We start from the raw sequence: 21,070 nt of genomic DNA, 5'->3' as shown, positions 1-21,070 counted from the left end.
ATGGGTTTGATATAGTGATAAGAAGTCTCATCTTTTGATAAGTCACACACACACACACACACACACACACACACACACACACACACACACACACACACACACACACACACANCACACACACACACACACACACACCGTCAGTTGAGTTTGTCTGGATTGTGAATGAGTCACATCCTCTCAGCCTTTGACCTCATGAGAAAGGAGGTGGAGTTTGCTTCACTTCCAGGAATTGAGTGGGATGCTTCCTCGTATGTCATACTGTAAGGAGGTGTAGTCTATACTGTATGTACCCACCTTTTTTGCTTTCAGATTCACTCTGGGGAACACAGTGGTTTGGATGGGAAGGGCAGCTTGTACTGTACCTGCCAGGTGGAAGTAAATGCTGCTATGTTATTGGTTGGAAAGAGTCTCATGGTGTTGATTTGCCCACTCCCATTTTCCCAAGCACACATACTTCCATGAGCACAGCACACAGCAGTGCCAGACAGCAAGGTGTTACTGAGGACAAGGAAAAGAGGGAGGTTGAAACAAGCATCAAGAAATAAGAGAGGAGTGATAAGAAATACTTGAAGGTATGTAACGTGCCTGAGCTTTCTATGGGGGTAGAGGTGATGATTTTTAAAAATATTTTGTGTAGAAAGGCTTATCCTAGTACTTAGACATCTTTCTGGAAATACTGATTTGAAAGTTAAGTTGGATGCCTAATTTGGCTGCAATCTTTCTAATCTTTTGCTCTCTGTGCTCAAGTCATTTCCTATTAGTTAAATATTTGATTGTAGTCAGTCATATGCTGCTGGCAATTTCCAAAATGTGTTGTCTGAGGTGATATTTTGATTTGATATATGTGGTGTTTGATCAGTGGACAAAGAAATAGAGAAGTGTTAAAGGTCCAATGCAGCCATTTTGATCGAAATATCAAATAATTTATGGGTAATAATTAAGTACCTTACTGTGATTATTTTCAATTAAAATGGTCTAAAAGACACATAACTTATTAGTAAATCATTTTTCTAGGACTGTCTGGAAGTAGTTTGAGTGGGAGGGGAAAACTGATAACTAGCTGTTATTGGCAGAGAGGTTTGAAACTCTCTTTCTTATTGGTCTATTAACTAATTTACTGCCTGGTGATGTCACCAGGCAGGCCAAAACTCCGGCCCACCAAAACAGGCTGAAATTTCGGGGTCTCTTTTCAAACAGCTCTTACACTAAAAGGGCATTATTATAATTTTCACAGTATTATTCAAATTTCATAGTTTGGAAATATACTGTATATAAAACACAGGAAACCACGTTTTTGACTGCACTGGGCCTTTAAGGCTTGCCTATATTCCAGAGCAGAATATTTGGATTAATGCCAACCTGCTAAATGGGGACTTCACTATTATTAATGTTATTCATAATAATGGTGGTTTATCTGCTGGTGGTGGATGTGTGCAAGGTGTCTCATATTTCTCATTACCAAGGAAAAGTCTAGGTCTACCTGTCCTGTCTTACCATATCTGTTTAAAAAGGAAATTTAAACCAACAGGCTAGTTTGACAGTACAGTATATGTTAGCTCATTYAACTGTACAGAACCCTAGAGGCTATTTCCTAACTAGAATCCTCAACATCCTCCACATTGGCTAATTGTTTTTGTACTGTGAACCATGTGTAATTCTGAAATGACAGTTGAAATGAAAGTGCATACTGTATAACAGTAAGACAGAGTGAATGCATGTATCTGCTTGCCCTGGCTTCCAGACAGAAAGTCTGTGTGGCGTCCCAGGAAACAAGTGGACACTTCACTGTCTCTGTATGACACTGAGAAAGATGACCAGGCAAGGCCTGTGTATGCTGTGAGTAGTAGCTTGGGGTCTTGAAGTTCATGAGTTCAGTGTCTCAATGAGAGGCCGGAGTTGGATGAGTAACTGCTGTGTGCTGGCTAGTGCCTTACTCCTTGCTGATTTATTCATCCACAGGAACCATGAGTCATCTTACACAATAGTGGCCTACTGTCGCCTACTGCAGACTACTCATACCATAGACCTATGGCTTACACACATAGTCTCCTCACACATGCTGAGATACGAGGAGTATGATTGTCTAGGGTAGAATCTTATTTTTGTTCCTTTAATTGTGAGGTAAATGTAATATCCTATATTTTCTCTTCCTATCCAGCCAGCTAGAGCAGTTTTTCCCTGAGAACAACCGAGATGGCCGTCACTCCGTTCAGTCGCAGACAGTGGGCCTCCCAGTCCCTCAGAGTCACAGCTACGGAATTGTCCATAGTCGGCACCAGAGGAAAGAACAATGCCATCGCTGAGCGCTTCTCGAAGTAAGTGGCGTACAGTAGTATCAAATATATTTATAAATAACTCAAGATAGTTCATATGTGTRGTTTACAGTGGGAGCAATTTAAGGATAGTGGGCAGAATAAACAAGGAGTTGGACCAAGCCATGCGCGAGCGAGATCCTATCCGCGCGTTGTAGTATGTATTTGCATATTTCTGTTATGGAACGCCTCCTTTGTGAAATGTGCACAAACTCAATTGAACCTTGCACTCCTTCTAAACAACGCAATTTAACCCCCAAAAACTTTGGCAAAGCGTCAAGTCTATAAAACTTAGGGCACTGTGTTCGTAACAGATTCTAGTTTTGGGAACAGAAAACAAAAAAAATMAGCAGAATGTCGGCCCAGGTTCACCTAGTTCCATTCTTTCCCACTACCCGGGAGCTTTATAGCCCCAGTCACGTGTCTGGGTTACCCTTTCAGTCTGTGGTAGTATCGCTCRCATTCACCTTAACTGTTACTCACTTTCTCTTCTTGCTCTCTGATGACTCTTCACATGTAAAGTCACCCAGTTGTATCTATTGCTCTCACTCTCTTCCTATTGTACATACCCTCATACTTGTTCCAAGGTAGAAACGCAAATACTCACTTCAGTGTTACGTTTATCTCTCCCTCTCCTACTGACCACTGATAGCTTTTTCCATCCCAGTCCGTTCTGCTGCTTGAAACCATAGCATTAGATCACACATTCCCTCCCACTCTCTGTCCTCTCCGTGTCTGCTGGATCGGTACAAGATAAGACAATTACACCAGCAATATTTTGAAACTGGATTTAATTGTGCCAGTCTGCTTGTGCTATCATGCCAACTCATTGTCATGGAGTAGGCAAAAGCACAAACAGATCTGGGACCAGGCTAGAGTTTTACCAGTTTGTCTAGCCAAATGTGGAAACAGCACTGGCTAAGCCATGATACAGCCAAAAATGTCTGAGATCCAATTGATCTGTTATGTAACCCTATCCTCACAACCCCCTCCATCCTCTTCCAAGGTACCAACTGGCTGCAGAGGAAGCCAACTTGGAGAGGAAGAAAGCCGTAAGTACCCAGGCAAGGTTGAAGGGACTAATATCTAACAAAGCTAGAGATATTGGGATGAACCTATTTCTCTCTCAGGCCTAAACACGCAGTCATGCCTGTCCACATATTGCACTTGGAGGATACACTAGTAAAGCTTTAATCCTTCTTCAGAGACTTTTAATCTGGAGGTAGATAACCTCTGTCGCTCCCAGTACCTCGCATCACTTCTACGCTTCTGTTACAGACCTGTTCAATTAACACTGGGTGGTCACACACTTCACAGGCATGAAGGACTACAATGTAATGCCAGATCCTACCTGGGAAATACAGACACTCTTCCTAGAGGTCTGTTGGTGGGGCCCGGGAATGTCACCTGAGGGGATATAAACAGACAGCAGGGAATTTAGTTATTTTCATTAAGCTTTTTCAATCCCAGGTAGTATGTGTCTGAGTCTGGAATAAGTCGACTGTCAGCTGTTGTATTGTATTGTGAGCAAGGCTTGAAGTATTGTTTGGATGCAGGACTGTACTGTTAATATTTTGAAGCCTATATTCTATAAGAGGTACCAGGTATTAAAGCATTAGAACAGGTTCGAGCCCAATTCAATCTCTGATTTATAGGGTGCATGTTCTGGGCGTTGGCCTAGGTAGAATTGAGTCATTTCAAGGTACTTTCAAGGCATTTAGTGGGATTTTTTGTTGTTGTTGCTACAATTATGTACATTGTCACTGTTAGCAGAAGAACTTAACATAAGAAAATCTGTTAGTCTTCACAGTTTGTGGAGGGGGACATGCTGCTGGTCTCTGTCCTCAAACAGTTAATTTCTCCAAAAATGACCATTTCCCGCTTTCTCGTTTTTGGGATTTTCCCCTTCTTTCAATTGACCTTTTCTGTTTCTGTTTTTTTCCCTCTCTCTCTCTCTTACTCATCCTCTTTCTTTCCTTTCTCTTCATCTCTTTCTATGTTCCCCCCCCTTTCTCTTCCATTCTGTTTCTCTATTTCTCTCCCTACTTCCCTCTCTGTGTTTCTCTCACACTCTCCTGGCGTGGAGGGGTGGGCTAGCTAGCTCCTTCATGCAGATCTTTTCTTGAAGCTCACATCTGGGAGAGTTTTTATCATTTCCACCCAACAGACACAGAGCCAACTGGATCTCCAGGTTACCGGGCTTTCCAAGGTTTTTACTATTTTTCTTTGACAAAAGGAGACAGACGGTAGTGAAGGGAAAACTATGCATTTTTAAGGTCCTTATTTCGCATTCATTTAAATGGCCGATGAAACTTTTAGCTCCACTTATCCTACTGTTATGGTTGTCTAAACAGAGGACAATGCATCCGTTGTTTACTTGAAAGTAAGCATTGAAGCTCGTGTTAAAAACCCCTTAGAGTGTTCTCGTCATATGGTCCTAGTCATTTGATGAGCATGAGAAACTGTGTCGTCATAGCCAGGTTGGGTTAACCAGGGAGAGGTCTGGGAGAAAGATGCTACTCAGGTTGAATGCTAACGGTAGCTGTATTAGTAGCTATAGAAGAAATCCGAGACCAACTCGTCTCCTGAAACAATTGACGTGGGTGTAACACTGGTATCTGATCTGTATTCCCCCCCCCCCTCATCCTGTAATTACTACCGCATATCATTCCTCAACTTTTCTATTTTACACGACACAAAACAAAAAAAACTGGTCTCTTAAGTATCTAAGTTATGGATTCAGCCAGTTGGGATACTTCTGGAATGTGTCAGTGATTATGATCCGTTAGTCAGACTGAGACTGTCTGTCTTTACCCCCTCCTCCAGGCTGCGGAGCCGTCGCCACAGATTTTCCGCAGTTGCAACCTGAGTGTGTTGAAGAAGCTTTGGGAGCAGCCTGTCCAGTCAGCCACACCTTATGCCCCGCTACCCCACACTCGCCGCTTACTCCCCTCAGATCCTAACGCCAAGCACCAGATCCAGACCCAGGCAACTCAGGCCCAGCCACCTCTCTCACCAGACCCCAACACCAGTCCCACAGCCGCAGAGGACCAGGCAGGACCAGGTATGGAGAGGAGACGGCAGCAGAGAGACCGAGAGGGGCAGGAGGGAGGAGCAGCAGCAGAAGTGCCTTGCGTCCCCAGTGAGAAGCCTGACATACCCCTCAACAACCTCAAGATGATGTTCGAGAAAGGAGAGAACCTTCAGAACAAAGTAAGTCCAAACTTACTGATCTACAAGCTACATGCCCCTAAATATTTTAATAGGATATATGTAATTTTTCTGCCATTTTCCACCACATAAATGATAAGAAATTAGAATGGCTAAACAGGAGCAAAGCTGACGAACTACTGCAAAATGCATTGTTTGTTTAATCTTTTCTTTTTATCAAAGTCGTTTGTTTCTTCAAATCTGTGGTTTCCACATGTATTTTGGAGAAACACTTGTATATTGTTTAAGTATTAGAAGTCCAGTGTGGTCATGTTGATCAGGTGTTGTGAGGCCTTCTACTCTGTGGCAGTGACTTACAAATGTGCCTTTCTTTCAAAAACAAGGACATTTCTAAGTGACCCCAAACTTTTGAACGGTAGTGTACATGCATACATACTAACATACATACAGTGCATTCGGAAAGTATTCAGACCCCTTGACTTTTTCRACATGTTGCTACGTTACAGCCTTATTCTAAAATGGATTAAATAAAATACAAATCTCAATCTACACACAATACCCCATAATAACAAAGTGAAAACAGGTTTTTAGAAATGGATGCATGTTTTTATATAAAACTGAAAAACCTTATTTACATAAGTATTCAAACCCTTTGCAACGAGACTCGATATTGAGCTCAGGTGCATCCTGTTTCCAATGATCCTCCTGATGTTTCTACAAGATCTGGGGAAGGGTACCAACACATTTCTGCAGCATCGAACTCTTTGGCCTGAGTGCTAAGCGTCACATCTTGAGGAAACCTGGCACCATCCCTACGTTGAAGCATGGTGGTGGCAGCATCATGCTGTGGAGATGTTTTTTCAGCAGCAGGGACTGGGAGACTAGTCAGGATTGAGGGAAAGATGAATGGAGCAAAGTACAGAGAGATCCTTGATAAAAAAACCTGCTCCAGAGTGCTCAGGACCTCAGACTGGGGGCGAAGGTTCACCTTCCAACAGGATAACGACCCTAAGAACACAGCCACGACAACGCAGGTGTGGCTTCGGGACAAGTCTCTGAATGTCCTTGAGCCGCCCAGCCAGAGCCCGGACTTGAACTCGATAAACATCTCTGGAGAGACCTGAAAATAGCTGTGCAGCAACGCTCCCCATCCAACCTGACAGAGCTTGAGAGGATCAGCAGAGAAGAATGGAAGAAACTCCCCAAATACAGGTGTGTCAAGCTTGTAGCGTCATACCCAAGAAGACTTGAGGCGGTAATCGCTGCCAAAGGTGCTTCAACAAAGTACTGAGTAAAGGGTCTGAATACTTATGTAAATTATATTTCCACCCCTCCCCTAATTGGAGTAAACTAATGGAAAACACCACATAGGCTTCTACTTTCAGCTTATACGTACTATATAGATTTTACGGACATGCCTAGTTGAATAAACAATGTATTTTACAATAGTTATCTTGTTTTTTTTGTCTATCTCTGAACACCATCCAGTTTTGATTTCTATTTGCCATATAATTTTCAACTGTGCTGTGATGTTTCACAAAAGTTCAGAACATTTCTATTCTCATAGTCTCTACAGATTGCAAACCAAAGATAAACACCTTTGCTAAAAGTATTATATTATTGATTCGATTGACTAGGATTTGTCAAATCACCCAGCAGTGACAGTGACTTAGATGTGTTTACTAAGGAAAGGCCCTGTGAAGCAGCCCTATGAATTGTAGAGTTTTGAAWGATTTTTTCTGAAGATGTAGCATTGTGGTTGAGACAACAGGTCTGTGTGTCGTCAATGTTCCTGTTCCAGAAGTAAAGAATGTTGTGCTGTGTGTTCTCCAGGGGTCAGAGCCCTCCTGGGGTTAGTCATGCTGCCAGTCACATGCATCGCTCTGAGTGTTCTCATCTCACAGTACATTCCTACAGATGGGCTAGATATAAACATGCCCTCAGGCAGATAGGAGGGTAGGATGGGGGGGCTTCGAAACAAACACTGTCCTCCTCACACTCACTTTGGAGGTTAACAGCCATTTTGATAATAGAAAAGTGGATAAGATCGTTTAGAAGCAAAGGATCCTTTTTAAACCTTTTTACTCTCGGCTAATAGTCTATATTTTGTTTATTTTCCCTGGCTTGTATGAAATATTAGGTGTTGGAAATGAAAGGCCAGACTTTCAATGGGACTTCCTTACGAGGTAGAGTTTTTGGTTGATTGTTGATCAAGATTCAGACCTTCATTTTTTTTTTTTTAACTAAAGCTAGTTTACTAGTCGGTTTTTGAACATGGGCACCCGCCTGGACACCAGATCAGAGGATTGTTTTGTAGCGGCTTAATGAGTTGCCTCGCCACACCCCAGCTGGTTGAACCTTCCTTCCTTCCTTCCTTAAGCACATTAGCAGCTTTCTCTCTCCCGGCTGAAAGCCAGGAAGTGACCTGGGCTCTCCCCACACCCCCCCACACCCTGGCCTCAACCCACACCTCCACGTCCAGCCCTGACTGGCTCCCTGCTCCTTGGCCTGTAGGCCTAGCCCCTCTCCTCGCTTCTCTTCCAGGGGTGGTGATGTCATGGGGCGGTGATGTCATGGGGCAGGCATTGCACGTGACTGCAGTAGAGATGAGCAACTGAGCCTCCTCAGATAACTCTTCCTCCCCTGGTCTCTGGTTTATCAAAGAAAAGGCCTTATCCTTCTCCCCCTCCTCTCCCTGGAGGAGACGGTCATGAGGGAGAGGCACTTAATTGACCCAACTTCATCCCCCCTGTCACACCCAACCTCTTTAGCCCTCCACTCCCCTCCATATGCCCCCTTGAAGGCCTCCCCTCCCCTCTGCTCCTCTCTCTCTCTGTGTGACTGTGACGAGGCAGAAAGGAAGGAGGCACCAGTCCAGTCGTGGTCCCTGCTCTGCTCTGTCAGGCAGCCCAGTCCAGTGGAGCCACAGTCTAATGAACACAATTGAGTTAGCTGCGGTTGATGTTCCAAACTCCTCCAGGACAGGTATGAGTGCTCCAGCGTAACAGTCTTCTCTCCTCCASTCGTGCTTCGGTCTGCTTCTCTCTGTAGCTCCTAGCGTTGCTTTGCGAGAGGTAAATATGTAATTTTTTTCTTCTTTGTTTGGTCTCAAATCCCTCGACCTCGGACCTCCTTGAGCTCACTTTTATTATTGCGGCTCTGAAACATAAAGCGGAGACTATCTGGGGTCTGCTTTCATTGCTTGTTGTTGGATTAGTATGTTTGTATTAGGTTATAGCGCATTATGCTGTGAATTGAATCTTTTGATGGGAGGGCTAGCATATACACTGATTACACTATGGTTGATGAAAGTACTGGTCTGTCAGTGAATAGGGCTTTTCAAGGACTTTGTTTTTGTCAATGGTGGTTTTGTGCTATATGTAGCCTAGCCTACAACTCACTTTGATTTGAATTGGCCTTTTTTCTTGTTATTGTTCTGGGTCCCAGGCAGCCAGCCGGCAGGCGGTAGGCTTTAGGGAGGAGCCTCAGTCTGTCTCCGGGGGTTTTAATTGTCAGTGGGATTAGTGTCAGAGCTCTTTGTCTGGGCCGCTGATCAGTTCCTCCCTCTCTAAGCTCAGCTGCCTTCTGGCTGTTTGTTTGTTTACATCCTCCGCCTGCTCCCTCATATTTGTTGAGGCACCACCCGTGACCACCGTCTGGAGAGGGGTTGAGAGGAGAGGGATCAGGCTGAAGAGTGGCCACGCTTGGGAAGGGGCCTCCGGCTGCGTTAGAGAGAGGTCTCTCTGCCTGGGGTCCGTCTGGGCCAGCTGGGGTCTGGCTTCCTCTGCCTGGAGTCTAGAGCCTAGATTAATCCACTCTGGAGGATGGAACAGCACGTATCACCCCCTTCTGCGAATGCAAATCTAAAATCCAGATGGCCACGAATGCACAACTCTATATAGACTTTTCCCCCGGAACAGCACTGCTCTGTCTCGTCCTTTTGCCACCCTTTGCCTCCTCATCTCTCTCGGTCTGTCTGTGTGGCACCAACTGGCTTTGTGGCACCCTGCTGCTCCTCTAATCTCTGATACCGATCACACCCGTGGCTTACAGACACAAGCGGTACAGACGGATAGGAGGCAGGAAACCGTGCGCGTTCCAAATGGCACCCTATTCACTACACAGTGCACTACTTTTGACCAGAGCCCTCTTTGCCCTGGTCAAAAGTAGTGCCCTATATTATAGGCAATACGGCAACATTTGGGGCTCAACCATAGGCTGTTCTGGCATTGAGCGGGTAGAGGCCAGGTGAAGCCAGGCTTAACTTGAGTCTCTGCTATTACAGGTGTGCCAAGAACAGCATGTCTTCTCCTCTCGGCTTTTACCACTGACCTTTGGCTCTACGAAATCCCTCTCTCACCGATGGCCTGATCACTGAAACGAGAGTTGAAAAGTTGGTTGAAAAGCAGGCAGCCACTCTGTCTTGTCTTCAGCTGTGTTCAGAATGCGCCGTGCCGTGTGTCAGGCAGGAGGGTGACTGGTGAGTCTCCTGGCGGGTGCTGGTGTTGACTGGGGATGTGGGACTGTGGACAGGAAGACAGACTGGGGTGTCCATCTCGCCTTTTCTCCCTAAGGTTCTAGCTCACAAGGGGATTAGAGTAGAGGAGGGCTGGGCTGAGCACGAGGCAGACAGCTGGGACGGAGGCTGGACAACAAGCCAGGCTGATACTGCAGCTGACTCCCTGACAGGCTGCCACACCTCCTCTCCGCCTCTCTCACCTATTTCCTTCTCATCTCTCCTCACCACTCTTCTCCTCTTCTCACTGTCAGAGCACTGGGCTCAGAGCTGTCTGATGGATGGCCCAGGTTCTCCCCTGCCTTAAATTTAGTTTCAGCGACGTGAGCATCATATGGTTCTGTATGGAAAGCACGAGGCAAGTGCTGCTGGCCTTATTCCGTATGTTCAGAGCCTGCTCAATCTACAATGTAAAGGCTACCCTAATGGAATATACCGTCCTGATAGCATGGCTTGGTTCTGTGTTTCCAGGTGTCCAGAGAGCCTGTAAGGATTGGAGGGACCGGAGGCATCACTGACAACATGGATCAGCTACTTGGAGGTACTATTACGCTGACAGAGCTCTCGCTCTCTCACTCACTCAGACACCAGAGTTAAAAGCAAATGTACTGTTCTCCACGAGGATGCACGTATTGTTTCACTAGGCTAGAGAGGCGTACAGACAGACTAAGTATATGTAAGTTGTCCAGACTACTTCTTTCCTGTAAATGTACTGGGTCAGTGACTGTAGATGGCTCCTTCCTAAAGTGCCATGATCAGCAGAATGTCTGATTACAGGAAGAATGATAGTTACGGGAAGAGGGCTTTTCCCTTCTATTCCCCCTGTGACCCTGTGTTCCCGTAGCAGCCTGACAAACACCATGGGCACGTCTCAAATAGCATCCTATTCCCTATATAGTGCACTGCTGTTGACCAAAGCCCATAGGTTCTGGTAAAAAAGAAAGAAAAAAAAGCGCACTATATAGGGAATAGGGTGCCACTTGGGACACATCCCATGACCCAGACAGTCTGCATTGTGCTGAAGGGATCACCTGTACTGTCGTCTCCATAGCTTATGAGAGGTGTGTGTGTGTGTAACCTGTGCTTCTCTCTGTCGGTCTCCTAGATGCAGGGAGCATAGAGTCCATGCCCCTGAAGGACAGGATGGCCATGTACCAGGCTGCTGTGTCTAAAACAGAGGTGTTATCCTCCTCAGTCAGCGTGAGTACCTGTCCTTTACTCTGCTTCACTGCCTGCCTGCCATGGAAGATCATGTAAGAAGTCCATGGTTGCACTTCTTAAACCTGACTAGCCTCGTAAGGTATAACGATCCTGAAGTCTTGCGAGCTTACATTCTGTTCGAGAAACGAGAGCACAGCGGTGGTCTTGGATCAGGCTAGAACTTGACCCCAAAGTGAGAACTTCAGGCCTATCCCGGCCAGAAGCTGTCAGTTATGAGTTACTTTTATTTTATTTATTCATTTAACCAGGCAAATTAGTTAACAGATTCTTATTTACAATGACGGCCTACCCCGGCCTAACTCTAAAGACGCTGGGCCAATTGTGCGCCGCCCTATGGGACTCCCAATCACGGTTGGTTGTGATACAACCTGGAATCGAACCAGGGTCTGTAGTGACGCCTCTAGCACTGAGATGCAGTGCCTTAGACCGCTGCGCCACTTATCCCAACTCTAAAACACGTCCCTGTTTTTCTCTCTCTGACAGAGTGATCAGCTGGACTCTGACCTCTGCAGCAAACAGAAGGAGAATGTACCCCCAGGCAGTGTGGACACGGTGAGGGATTGTGTTCTCGTGTGTGTGTGTGTGTGTGTGTGTGTGTGTGTGTGTGAGATACACCTAAATCACCACCTCTCCCTCTCCTCTCAGGGTCCGGACTCAGAGCCCAACAGTAGGAAAGCATCTTCCACAGAGAGCAATGGTAACTGATTTGGTGCTCCACTGCATTTCACCAGATCTACAGTATATTCTTGTCTGTCATTATTTATGTCTCCTCTATAGGTTTCAGCTTGTAAACGTTAGGTCAGTATTTTCATAACAGCTCCCTCTGGTGTCCAGTGTGTGCCATTACTGATTTTAGTCTCATCACAGCAAGCTCCAGTACCGGCACCTCCTCTGCATCCTCGACTCAGAAGGACCAAGCTCAGCCCAAGACCTCCAGGGTGAATTCAACAGTCCCTTTTCTGTATTTGTCTCACAGCAATTGCCAAACCAACCATTCACTCTCCTAACGTGCCTTGAATGCCTCTATTTTGTGTGTGTACAGAGCTTCTGCTTGCCTGCACGGGAGAGTTGTGTGTCATGTCAGAAGACAGTCTACCCTTTAGAGCGTCTGGTAGCCAACCAAAAGGTCTACCACAACACCTGTTTCAGGTGCTCCCACTGCAACACCAAACTCAGGTGAGGGGATAGGATGGGACAGACACCATGCAGCAAGGAATTGTTTATTTGTTAAAACATCTGTTAATCTCACTCTTAGTGGAATTTATATTGTCTTTAGGTCCACAGTGTTGTTCCTCTTGAGTTAAGGATCAGGGTTTATGCTGCAAGATTAGAAAAAATATTTCTCAATGTGTTGTCTTTGTCTCCCTCTGCTGGCCAGCCTGGGGACCTACGCCTCTCTGCACAGCCACGTCTACTGCAAGCCTCACTTCTGCCAGCTGTTCAAGGCCAAGGGCAACTACGACGAGGGCTTCGGCCTGCGCCCTCACAAGGAGCTGTGGGAGACCAAAGGAGAGAGTGGGACTGGGGAGCAACCCAGGACAGAGCCGACTACCAAGGCCACCTCCTTTTCCAAAGACAAGCTGAAGAAGTGCGCCTCTACTGGCACGCTGTTGTTCAGCCCAGCGGTAGAGGAGTCTCAACTGGCCAAGGTCAACGTGGTGACGGCCTCCCTGGAGACCCGCGCCCAGAGCTCAACAGAGAAGGACAAGCCAGTGGAAACACGTCGGCTGAAGATCTCCTGGCCCCCCCGCACTGAAGGAGACGGAGAGGGGGGTAACATTGGGGCCAGCCCCACCTCAGACGGGAGCTCCGCTGGGAAACAATCCCGTGCTAAGTGGCCCCCAGAGGATGACTCAGCCTTCACCGACCAGAGCCCAGAGTCCACCGTACGCTCCACCCTCTGCAGGAGCGCCTCCCTCAAGGAGCGTAGCCGACCCTTCTCATTGGCCATGGCCTCCCATGCTCCCGCTCTTGCTGCCAGTCAGACAGCCAATCCTGAGCCACTTGAGAGGAGGTGCTCATTCGAGGACAGGGAGCCTGAACTGGCCTGTAGCCCTGAGGAACAAGGCATGGAGGACCAGGAACAACCAAACAGCCTGTCACCTGACTACCACACGCCTTCTGACGACAGCTACGTGGACATCCACACCAGCTCTGAGGACGAGGGGATGGAGGGGAGAGTCGCACGTCTGAAAGACCACCACGAATTACTAGAAGCAAACCATGAACAGGGAACAAAGAATGACGGGGAGGAAGAAGAGGAAGAGGAAAAGCTGGAGGGAGAAGAGGAGGGAGCAGGAAAAGAGGGGGAAGGGTCACCTTCTCAAAACTGCCAGACTGGCTCGTCAGAGATTGCCGCGCCCCCCTCATCTCTGGAGACTGAGCCGAGGTCCAAGACCAGCCGCACGTCTCAGGATGTGGGATTCTGGAACGGCGAGGAGGCCGTGTCTGTAGAGGAGATGATTAAGAGGAACCGCTACTATGAGGAAGATGAGGAAGACGAGGACTGAAAGAGACTGGACTGGCGTTTCTCATGCCATGAAAACGATCAGCCATTATCACCACACTGACTGTTAACTTCCTCCCCTCTCTTCATTTCCCTGTTACTAAGGAACAGTGTCTGGCTGCGTTTGGTGCAATGTCAGGTGTTATACTCTCTCTGAGCTCCATTTGTGCCTCTGAACTATCACCTCAATTGGAGTGTGCAAGTCCTCAGAATATCTACATTGTTAGTTTTCCATAATATAGATTTATTGGAGCACAGATCAGTCTTATGTTTGTGTATCATTCAACGCTAATTTTAAGATATTCCATTATCTGAAACTACCTATTGTGATCATTTATTTCTGTCTATTCTACCTTAGCTCTGGATGATGGTACAGTAAAAAACAAARGAATGCTGATGATACCAACTGAACCCAGTGAATGAGACATATGAGTCTGTATTTAAAGAGTCCGATGAATGTTTTTAAGGTGGATTGTTTGACCAGAACAGCAGGAGAGCTCAGCTGAAAGGACAGGATGGGTTTTCACCATATTCATTCTGCTTGTTATCATTGTTTGTATGAATAAAAAAAAAAGGAGGCACACAAAATATTCTGTGACTTTTAGTCTCATTCTAGTTTGGACACCTACTCATTCAAGGGTTTTCGTTATTTAGATTTTACTACACTGTAGAATAACAGAAGACAAACTATGAAATTACACATATGGAATTATGTAGTACCCCAAAAAGTGTTAAACAAATCAAAAAATATTTTATATTTCAGATTCTTCAAAAGTAGCCACCCTTTGCCGTTAGGACAGCGTTGCACACTCTTGGCATTCTCTCAACCAGCTTCACCTGGAATGCTTTTCCAACAGTCTTGAAGGAGTTCCCACATGCTGAGCACTTGCAGGCTGCTTTTCCTTCACTCTGCGGTCCAACTCATCCCAAACCATCTCAATTGGGTTGAGGTCGGGTGATAGCAGAGGCCAGGTCATCTGATGCAACACTCCATCACTCTCCTTTTTGGTCAAATAGCCATTACACAGCCTGGAGGTGTGTGGGTCATTGTCCTGTTGAAAAACAAATGATAGTCCCACTAAGCACAGACCAGATGGGATGGTGTATTGCTGCAGAATGCTGTGGTAGCCATGCTGCTTAAGTGTGCATTGAATTCTAAATAAATCAGTGTCACCAGCAAAGCACCTCCTCCATGCTTCACGTGGGAACCACACATGCGGAGATCATCTGTTGACCTACTCTGCGTCTCAAGGACTTATCAGACCAAGGACAGATTTCTACCAGTCTAATGTCCATTGCTCGTGTTTCTTGGCCCAAGKTAGTCTCTTCTTCTGATTGGTGTCCTTTAGTACTGGTTTCTTTGCAGCAATTCGACCATGAAGGCCTGATTCACACAGTCTCCTCTGAACAGTTGATGTTGAGATGTGTCTGTTACTTGAACTCTGTGAAGCATTTATTTGGGCMGCAATTTGAGGATGGTAACTAATGAACTTATCCTCTGCAGCAGAGGTAACTCTGGGTCTTCCATTCCTGTGGTGGTCCTCATGAGAGCCAGTTTCATCATAGCGCTTGATGGTTTTTGCGACTGCACTTGAAGAAACTGTCATTTCTCTTTGCTTATTTGTTCTGTTCTTGCCATAATATGGACTTGGTCTTTTACCAAATAGGGCTATCTTCTGTATACCACCCCTACCTTGTCACAACACCACTGATTGGCTCAAACACATTAAGGATAGAAATTCCACAAATTAACTTTTATCAAGGCACACCTGTTAATTGAAATGCATTCCAGGTGACTGCCTCATGAAGCTGGTTGAGAGAATGCAAAGAGTGTACAAAGCTGCCATCAAGGCAAAGKGTGGCTACTTTGAAGAATCTCAAATATAAAATATATTTTGATTTGTTTAACACTTTTTTGGTTATTACATGATTTTTGCACATGTGTTATTTCAAAGTCTTTATTCTACAATGTAGAAAATAGTAAAAATAAAGAAAAACCCTGGAATGAGTAGGTGTGTCAACTTTTGACTGGTACTGTATATCAAACAATGAAAGTCAAACAATTGTAGTATGGAAATAACTACCTTTTAATGCGTATATTAATTAGTAAGACAGCCTTCCTGGAAGTAGGCAAGGTGCTAACATTTACATTGAGATCATGGTTGATAATCTCAGGTTTTCCATCAATCCTGTCTGGAAGATTCAGGAGGGAATACGCAGGAAATCCAGAATCCTCCAACCACGATTTCTGGGAAACCTGAGAATTATTGGAAAGTTACAATTTTGCAACCCTAATTGAGATACAAGTACAGCCTTCTTTCTGGTGCTATGTCATCTATGAATAAGCATGTCTATGGTCTTCATGATGCCTGAACCATAACTACAGAGGTGCTGCTGTGTGGGATTGTGTCAATATCAAGGGAATGAGGCACGTCCAGGTGACAGACAATGTCCCAAATGGCACCCTATTCCCTTTATAGTGCACTACTTTTGACCAGGGACTATAGTGCTCTGGTCGAAAGTAGTGCGCTATATAGGGAATACGTTGCCATTTGGGACATTGTCTGTCACCTGGACGTGCCTCATTTGGGATGCACACAGAAACATCTCATGGCGAATTAAATCATACAAATAGAAATGCAATATGGCGGATTGATCAGAATCCATTTGGATCACAAAAGCTGCCAAACCTTAAACATTTGGCATAGATCGGAACAAGTTTCGTAAACCTTAAGAACAAATGACAAGAGCTCCGCCTCTTCCTCTGTATACATTTCGACACTCAGTCTCAAATGGCACCCTATTCCCTACATAGTGCACTACTTTTGACCAGTGGGCCCTGGTAAAATAATAATAATAGTGCACCATGTGGGGAATAGGGTGCCATTTGGGACCACAAACAAACATTCCTCTCAGATTGGGCTGAACAGGATGCTGATCGCACTCTGCTGGTTCTACTGAGTACTACAGACACCACCCGACTRAACCATTTCTAACGTGCTTGTGACAAAAGCATACTGTTGCAGAAGACATTGTCAACATATTGATAATCTCGTGTGCAGTTGATCTATTATCCTCAACCAAAATATGTTCATCTGCTTTGATTGCAATGATATGTTCATGAAAAATGAATCGGAACATATAATTAGGCAAAAAGTAACCGCTTGTAAATTACATTGGGAGTGGATAGAGTACACTTAAAAAGTACTAAGGATTTTTAACTAAACCCTCACCACCCATCCCCCCCATTACAAAAAGCCAACAGTCTCTCTCTCACGTCTTCAGTTATAGAATTCCATGTGGAGAGAAATCTAGGAAAATATATAGGAGATTATGAATCTATACAGTCAAACATAAAGGATATAGAATTTATACATACACTACATGGCCAAAGGTATATGGACACCRGCTCGTCGAACACCTCATTCTAAAATCATTGGCATTAATATGGAGATGGTCCCCCTTTTGCTGCTATAACAGCCTCCACTCTTCTGGGAAGGCTTTCCACTAGATGTTGGAACWTTGCTGKGGGGACTTGCTTCCATTCAGCCACAAGAGCATTAGTGAGGTCGGGTACTGATGTTGGGCGATTAGGCCTGGCTCGCAGTATGCGTTCCAATTCATCCCAAAGGCGTTCGATGAGATTYAGGTCAGGGCTCTGTGCAGGCCAGTCAAGTTCTTCCACACAGATCTCGACAAACCKTTTCTGTATGGACCTTGCTTTGTACACGGGGGCATTGACATGCTGAAACAGGAAAGGGCCTTCCCCAAACGGTTGCCACAAAGTTGGAAGCTGGCTCGATTGTATACACCTGTCAGCAACGGTTCTGGCTGAAATAGTCAAATCCACTAATTTGAACGGCTGTCCATATACTTTTGTCCACATACCATGTYGTGTATATTCATACATTTACATAATCTCCAGTCTTCGATAAAGGGTTACTTGATACCAGGATGCCATCCATGTGATATGGAGAATATCATTTTTACTCCCACCTAGCCCAGCTCTAGCCTGGTCCCAAATCTGTGTATACATGTTTGGCATGACAATGACCATAAGAGTTGGCTATAAAGCACTAACAGATCTGGGGCCTAGCAAGCTCAGCTCAGCTCCAGGAGGCAGGTTAGTGAGCACTCACAGGAGGGCACTACTCACTCAATCACACACAGAATCTACCGGCGTCCCAAATGTCACCCTATTCCCTATATAGTGCATTATTTTTGTCCAGGGCAAATAGGGCACTAGTCAAAAGTAGTGCACTATATAAGGGATAGGGTGCCATTTGGGAAGCAGCTTCCAGTGCTCACAGGAGAGCACTACTCACTCACTAGTGCCTATAACATGAACTGCCAGCAGGCTCTTGGACTCTGTTGGACATGCATTGCTATGTTTGGGGCCATGACAAATGAAATAAACAAAGTGTGCCAGTAGACCTCATGAGAGACATTTTAGGGGCTCCACTGTTTCAGAGCCCAGGACCAGGCAGGACTGACTATTTGCTTTGACAGGGAAAAAAATGTGGCTTGATGAAAAATGATAAAACAAATTGCACAGAATTATCCAACAACTCTGTCTTAGGCTAAGCCTTTAGTTTAGCCACAGTGAATCCTGATGGTAGTGTTGCCACAGTCAGTCCTGATGGTAGTTTTGCCACAGTGAGTCCTGATGGTAGTTTTGCCACAGTGAGTCCTGATGGTAGTTTTAGTAGTCGCTGGTTCGAATACCCGAGACAACAATGTGAGAGAGAAAAAAATCGATGTTCCCTTGAGCAAGGCACTTTACCCTAATTTGCCAAACTACTATTGCTGACCCTGTAAAACAACACATTTCACTGCACCAGTGTATATATATATATTTTTGCTACAGTAGACCTGATGGTTGTGACTAAGGCCGGGATTCTATTCAAGTTGTGTTACAGGGCAGCACCCTATACAGCCCACAATATGCCTTTTAACAGCATTTTCCCAGACGTTTGCAGAGATCAAATAAATGGTAAACGCTCAAGCATAAAATACCTTTAAAAGTCAGTTATAGAATGCCATGGAATGAATCCCTGCCCTWGTTTCACTACGCTGATCCCCAGTAAGGCTTGATGTGGTCACTGGTCAGGCGATGACAGGGTGCAGTGTTCGGTTTCTGGACTCATCTTATCCACTAAGAGGATGCAGGTTGGTCAGGTTCATCCACTGAGGGGGTGCAGGTCCACCTTGACCTTTTCTCCGCTGCTCAGCATCCCCACGGTGGGGTAGAATCCCCCTGGGGGCACCACCACCTCACGGCGACCCATCAGCTTCCCGTTCCGTGTGAAAAACACCTGCCACACAGCCACAGGGGGGCGCCAAAAAYACACAGATTCACAACTGTTTACATTCACATTTGAGTAATTTAGCAGACGCTCTTATCCACAAAGACTTAGGTCAGGATTCAATCAGAGGAGCATTGTAGACTACAGGCAATGCACCTTTTTAAGGCAATTTCACGGTACTCGCAGAGATCGCTGCAGACGTTGGCTCCAATGTAAATTGCCTTTAAAAGTCAAGTTCAATGTGATTGGCTAAAACGTGCCTTTGATTGAATCCCGAGCTTCAACTGAGGTAGGCAAAACCACCACATCATAAATGAAGAACACCTGCATAGCCACAACGGGACGCCCGAAGACATTCCCTACAGTTACTGACACTCACTCGCTAAAATCACACATCAAATATTTACCCAATCATTCTAAAAGCAGCTCTTTATATGAAGGCCTATAGAGTTTCATGTCTTTGATGAATGATGTTTAAAAAATGGCAGAGCTGCCATTTTGTCAATATCGCCTTTCTCATGTAGCTGTGAAATTACTATGTGTGTGTAGCTGTGTGTGTGTGTGTGTGTGTGTGTGTGTGTGTGTGTGTGTGTGTGTGTGTGTGTGTGTGTGTGTGTGTGTGTGTGTGTGTGTGTGTGTGTGTGTGTAGTACGGTGCCAGAGTGTTCTGTAATGTCAAAGCAGGCTTTGTTGGTAATGTGTCCCACTGAATAAATATGAACAAATCCCTGGATTACAGCTTGGCCAATTCTATTCTCACTCTCTAAGGTTGCAACAGCAGCACAGATGGCACCCTATGTCCTACATAGTGCACTACTTTTTTTTAACCAGAGCCCTGGTCAAAATTACACTATGTGGGGAATAGGATGCCATCTGGGACGCAGCCTACAATCTTGCTGACCCCTCGTTGCACAATGCAGCAGTGAGACAAGGGCCAAGGCTGGCAGCCATATGAGACATATGATCTCTGTAAAGAATGCTGCTTCACCATTCCAGCAGCTACAGTCAATCAAAATAACAACAAACAAACCCGATCAAACCACAACGCAGATTCAATTCATGATTTTACGTCAAAGGATTTGCATGTGAGAAGGTAAGTGACACAAGTGACTGAGTCTAGAGTATTGTGTTGTGTGTTTGTGTGTGTGTGCCCAATGACATGTGCTCACCATGACCTTCCTGCCGTCATGCTCCTGGTCCAGTTCGTCCCCCTCTTCCTCCTCATCATTCAGGTACAGAACGTTCTGGATGCGCCCCTCGCCCTGCCTCGGCAGCACCTCCAATGGGTCCCACTCATCTATGTCATCTGAGGACAAAAAACAAAGGGGCAAATCTTAACTTTCATTATTTCCATCAGGGGCACAACTTTCACTAGGGACATGTCCCCCACATTCAGATTTGTTTTTTGTCCCCCCCAATTTTATCATTGCACTGTGATACAAAAACACGGCGCTGGTGTGCTTTAGGACCATGCATACYCCTCAGAGCTGTCGYGTAGGCTGGTTTCTGGTTTCAGTCGGCTGGATTTAGGACCTGACGGACACCACAGAGCAGAGCGTGCAAACAGGCTGTGTGAAGGCAAAGCTTCTGAACCGCTGCAGTGTAGGACCATTATGGGAGAGATGGACAGAGGCAGCTGCTGTCTGTGTTGCGCTTTTTTTCAGAGTTTTAAAAGCAAGTAGAGCCGAAACTGGCTACTCTTTAGTTGACTAATCTAGCTGGCAAGGCAACTGCTGTTTGACAGAAGAAAAAACTAATATTCCCAATGCTGAGCTAGAAGTGTAACTGACATGTTAAGTTAGCTAATGTTTCATCCCCTCTGGACTTAAGTTAATGAACTACTAGCAGGTAGTTAGCTAGATAATACAGACAGTTCAGCTCTAGCTATCTGTCAGGTAGCGGTATCTAACAGCTGTTGTGTGTATGGAAATGTTTTGTAGCCTCTGTTTTGTCCCATTTCAACAGAAGTAAATTTGATGATTTACCATTCGCTAGATTTAGCCAAAAGTTGGCTAACATTAGCTAGCTAGCTCACTAAC

The 21,070-nt window shown here is 45.4% G+C and overlaps 2 protein-coding genes across 8 annotated transcripts in view; one reads left to right on the top strand and one right to left on the bottom strand.

Annotated features, from left to right (window-relative positions):
* The first annotated feature begins 328 nt into the window (after positions 1-328).
* LOC111976754 (LIM domain and actin-binding protein 1) lies at positions 329-14,317 on the top strand. Its single transcript, XM_024005854.2, has 11 exons — positions 329-572; positions 2,159-2,315; positions 3,319-3,364; positions 5,139-5,525; positions 10,471-10,540; positions 11,105-11,199; positions 11,704-11,772; positions 11,866-11,917; positions 12,088-12,158; positions 12,263-12,396; positions 12,599-14,317. Exons 2-11 carry the CDS (start codon positions 2,194-2,196, stop codon positions 13,728-13,730), a joined length of 2,178 nt encoding a protein of 725 aa, XP_023861622.1. The 5' UTR covers positions 329-572; positions 2,159-2,193; the 3' UTR covers positions 13,731-14,317.
* Positions 14,318-15,795: 1,478 nt separating this feature from the next.
* Positions 15,796-21,070, bottom strand: part of spryd3 (SPRY domain containing 3) — a 90,993-nt gene continuing 85,718 nt past the window's right edge. For all 7 annotated transcript variants that reach the window (XM_024006358.2, XM_024006360.2, XM_024006362.2 and 4 more), the window contains 2 exons: positions 20,201-20,337; positions 15,796-19,041 (listed from right to left, as the gene is read on the bottom strand). In XM_024006358.2, coding sequence (XP_023862126.1) covers positions 18,907-19,041; positions 20,201-20,337 — 272 coding nt within the window. In that variant the 3' untranslated portion in view covers positions 15,796-18,906. The remainder of the gene's footprint in view (positions 19,042-20,200; positions 20,338-21,070) is intronic.

This window comes from Salvelinus sp. IW2-2015, linkage group LG17 (genome assembly GCF_002910315.2).
Source record: "Salvelinus sp. IW2-2015 linkage group LG17, ASM291031v2, whole genome shotgun sequence".
Lineage (NCBI taxonomy): Eukaryota > Metazoa > Chordata > Actinopteri > Salmoniformes > Salmonidae > Salvelinus > Salvelinus sp. IW2-2015.
The sequence above is the reverse complement of the archived record's forward strand: the minus strand, read 5'-3'. Positions and strand labels throughout refer to the sequence as shown.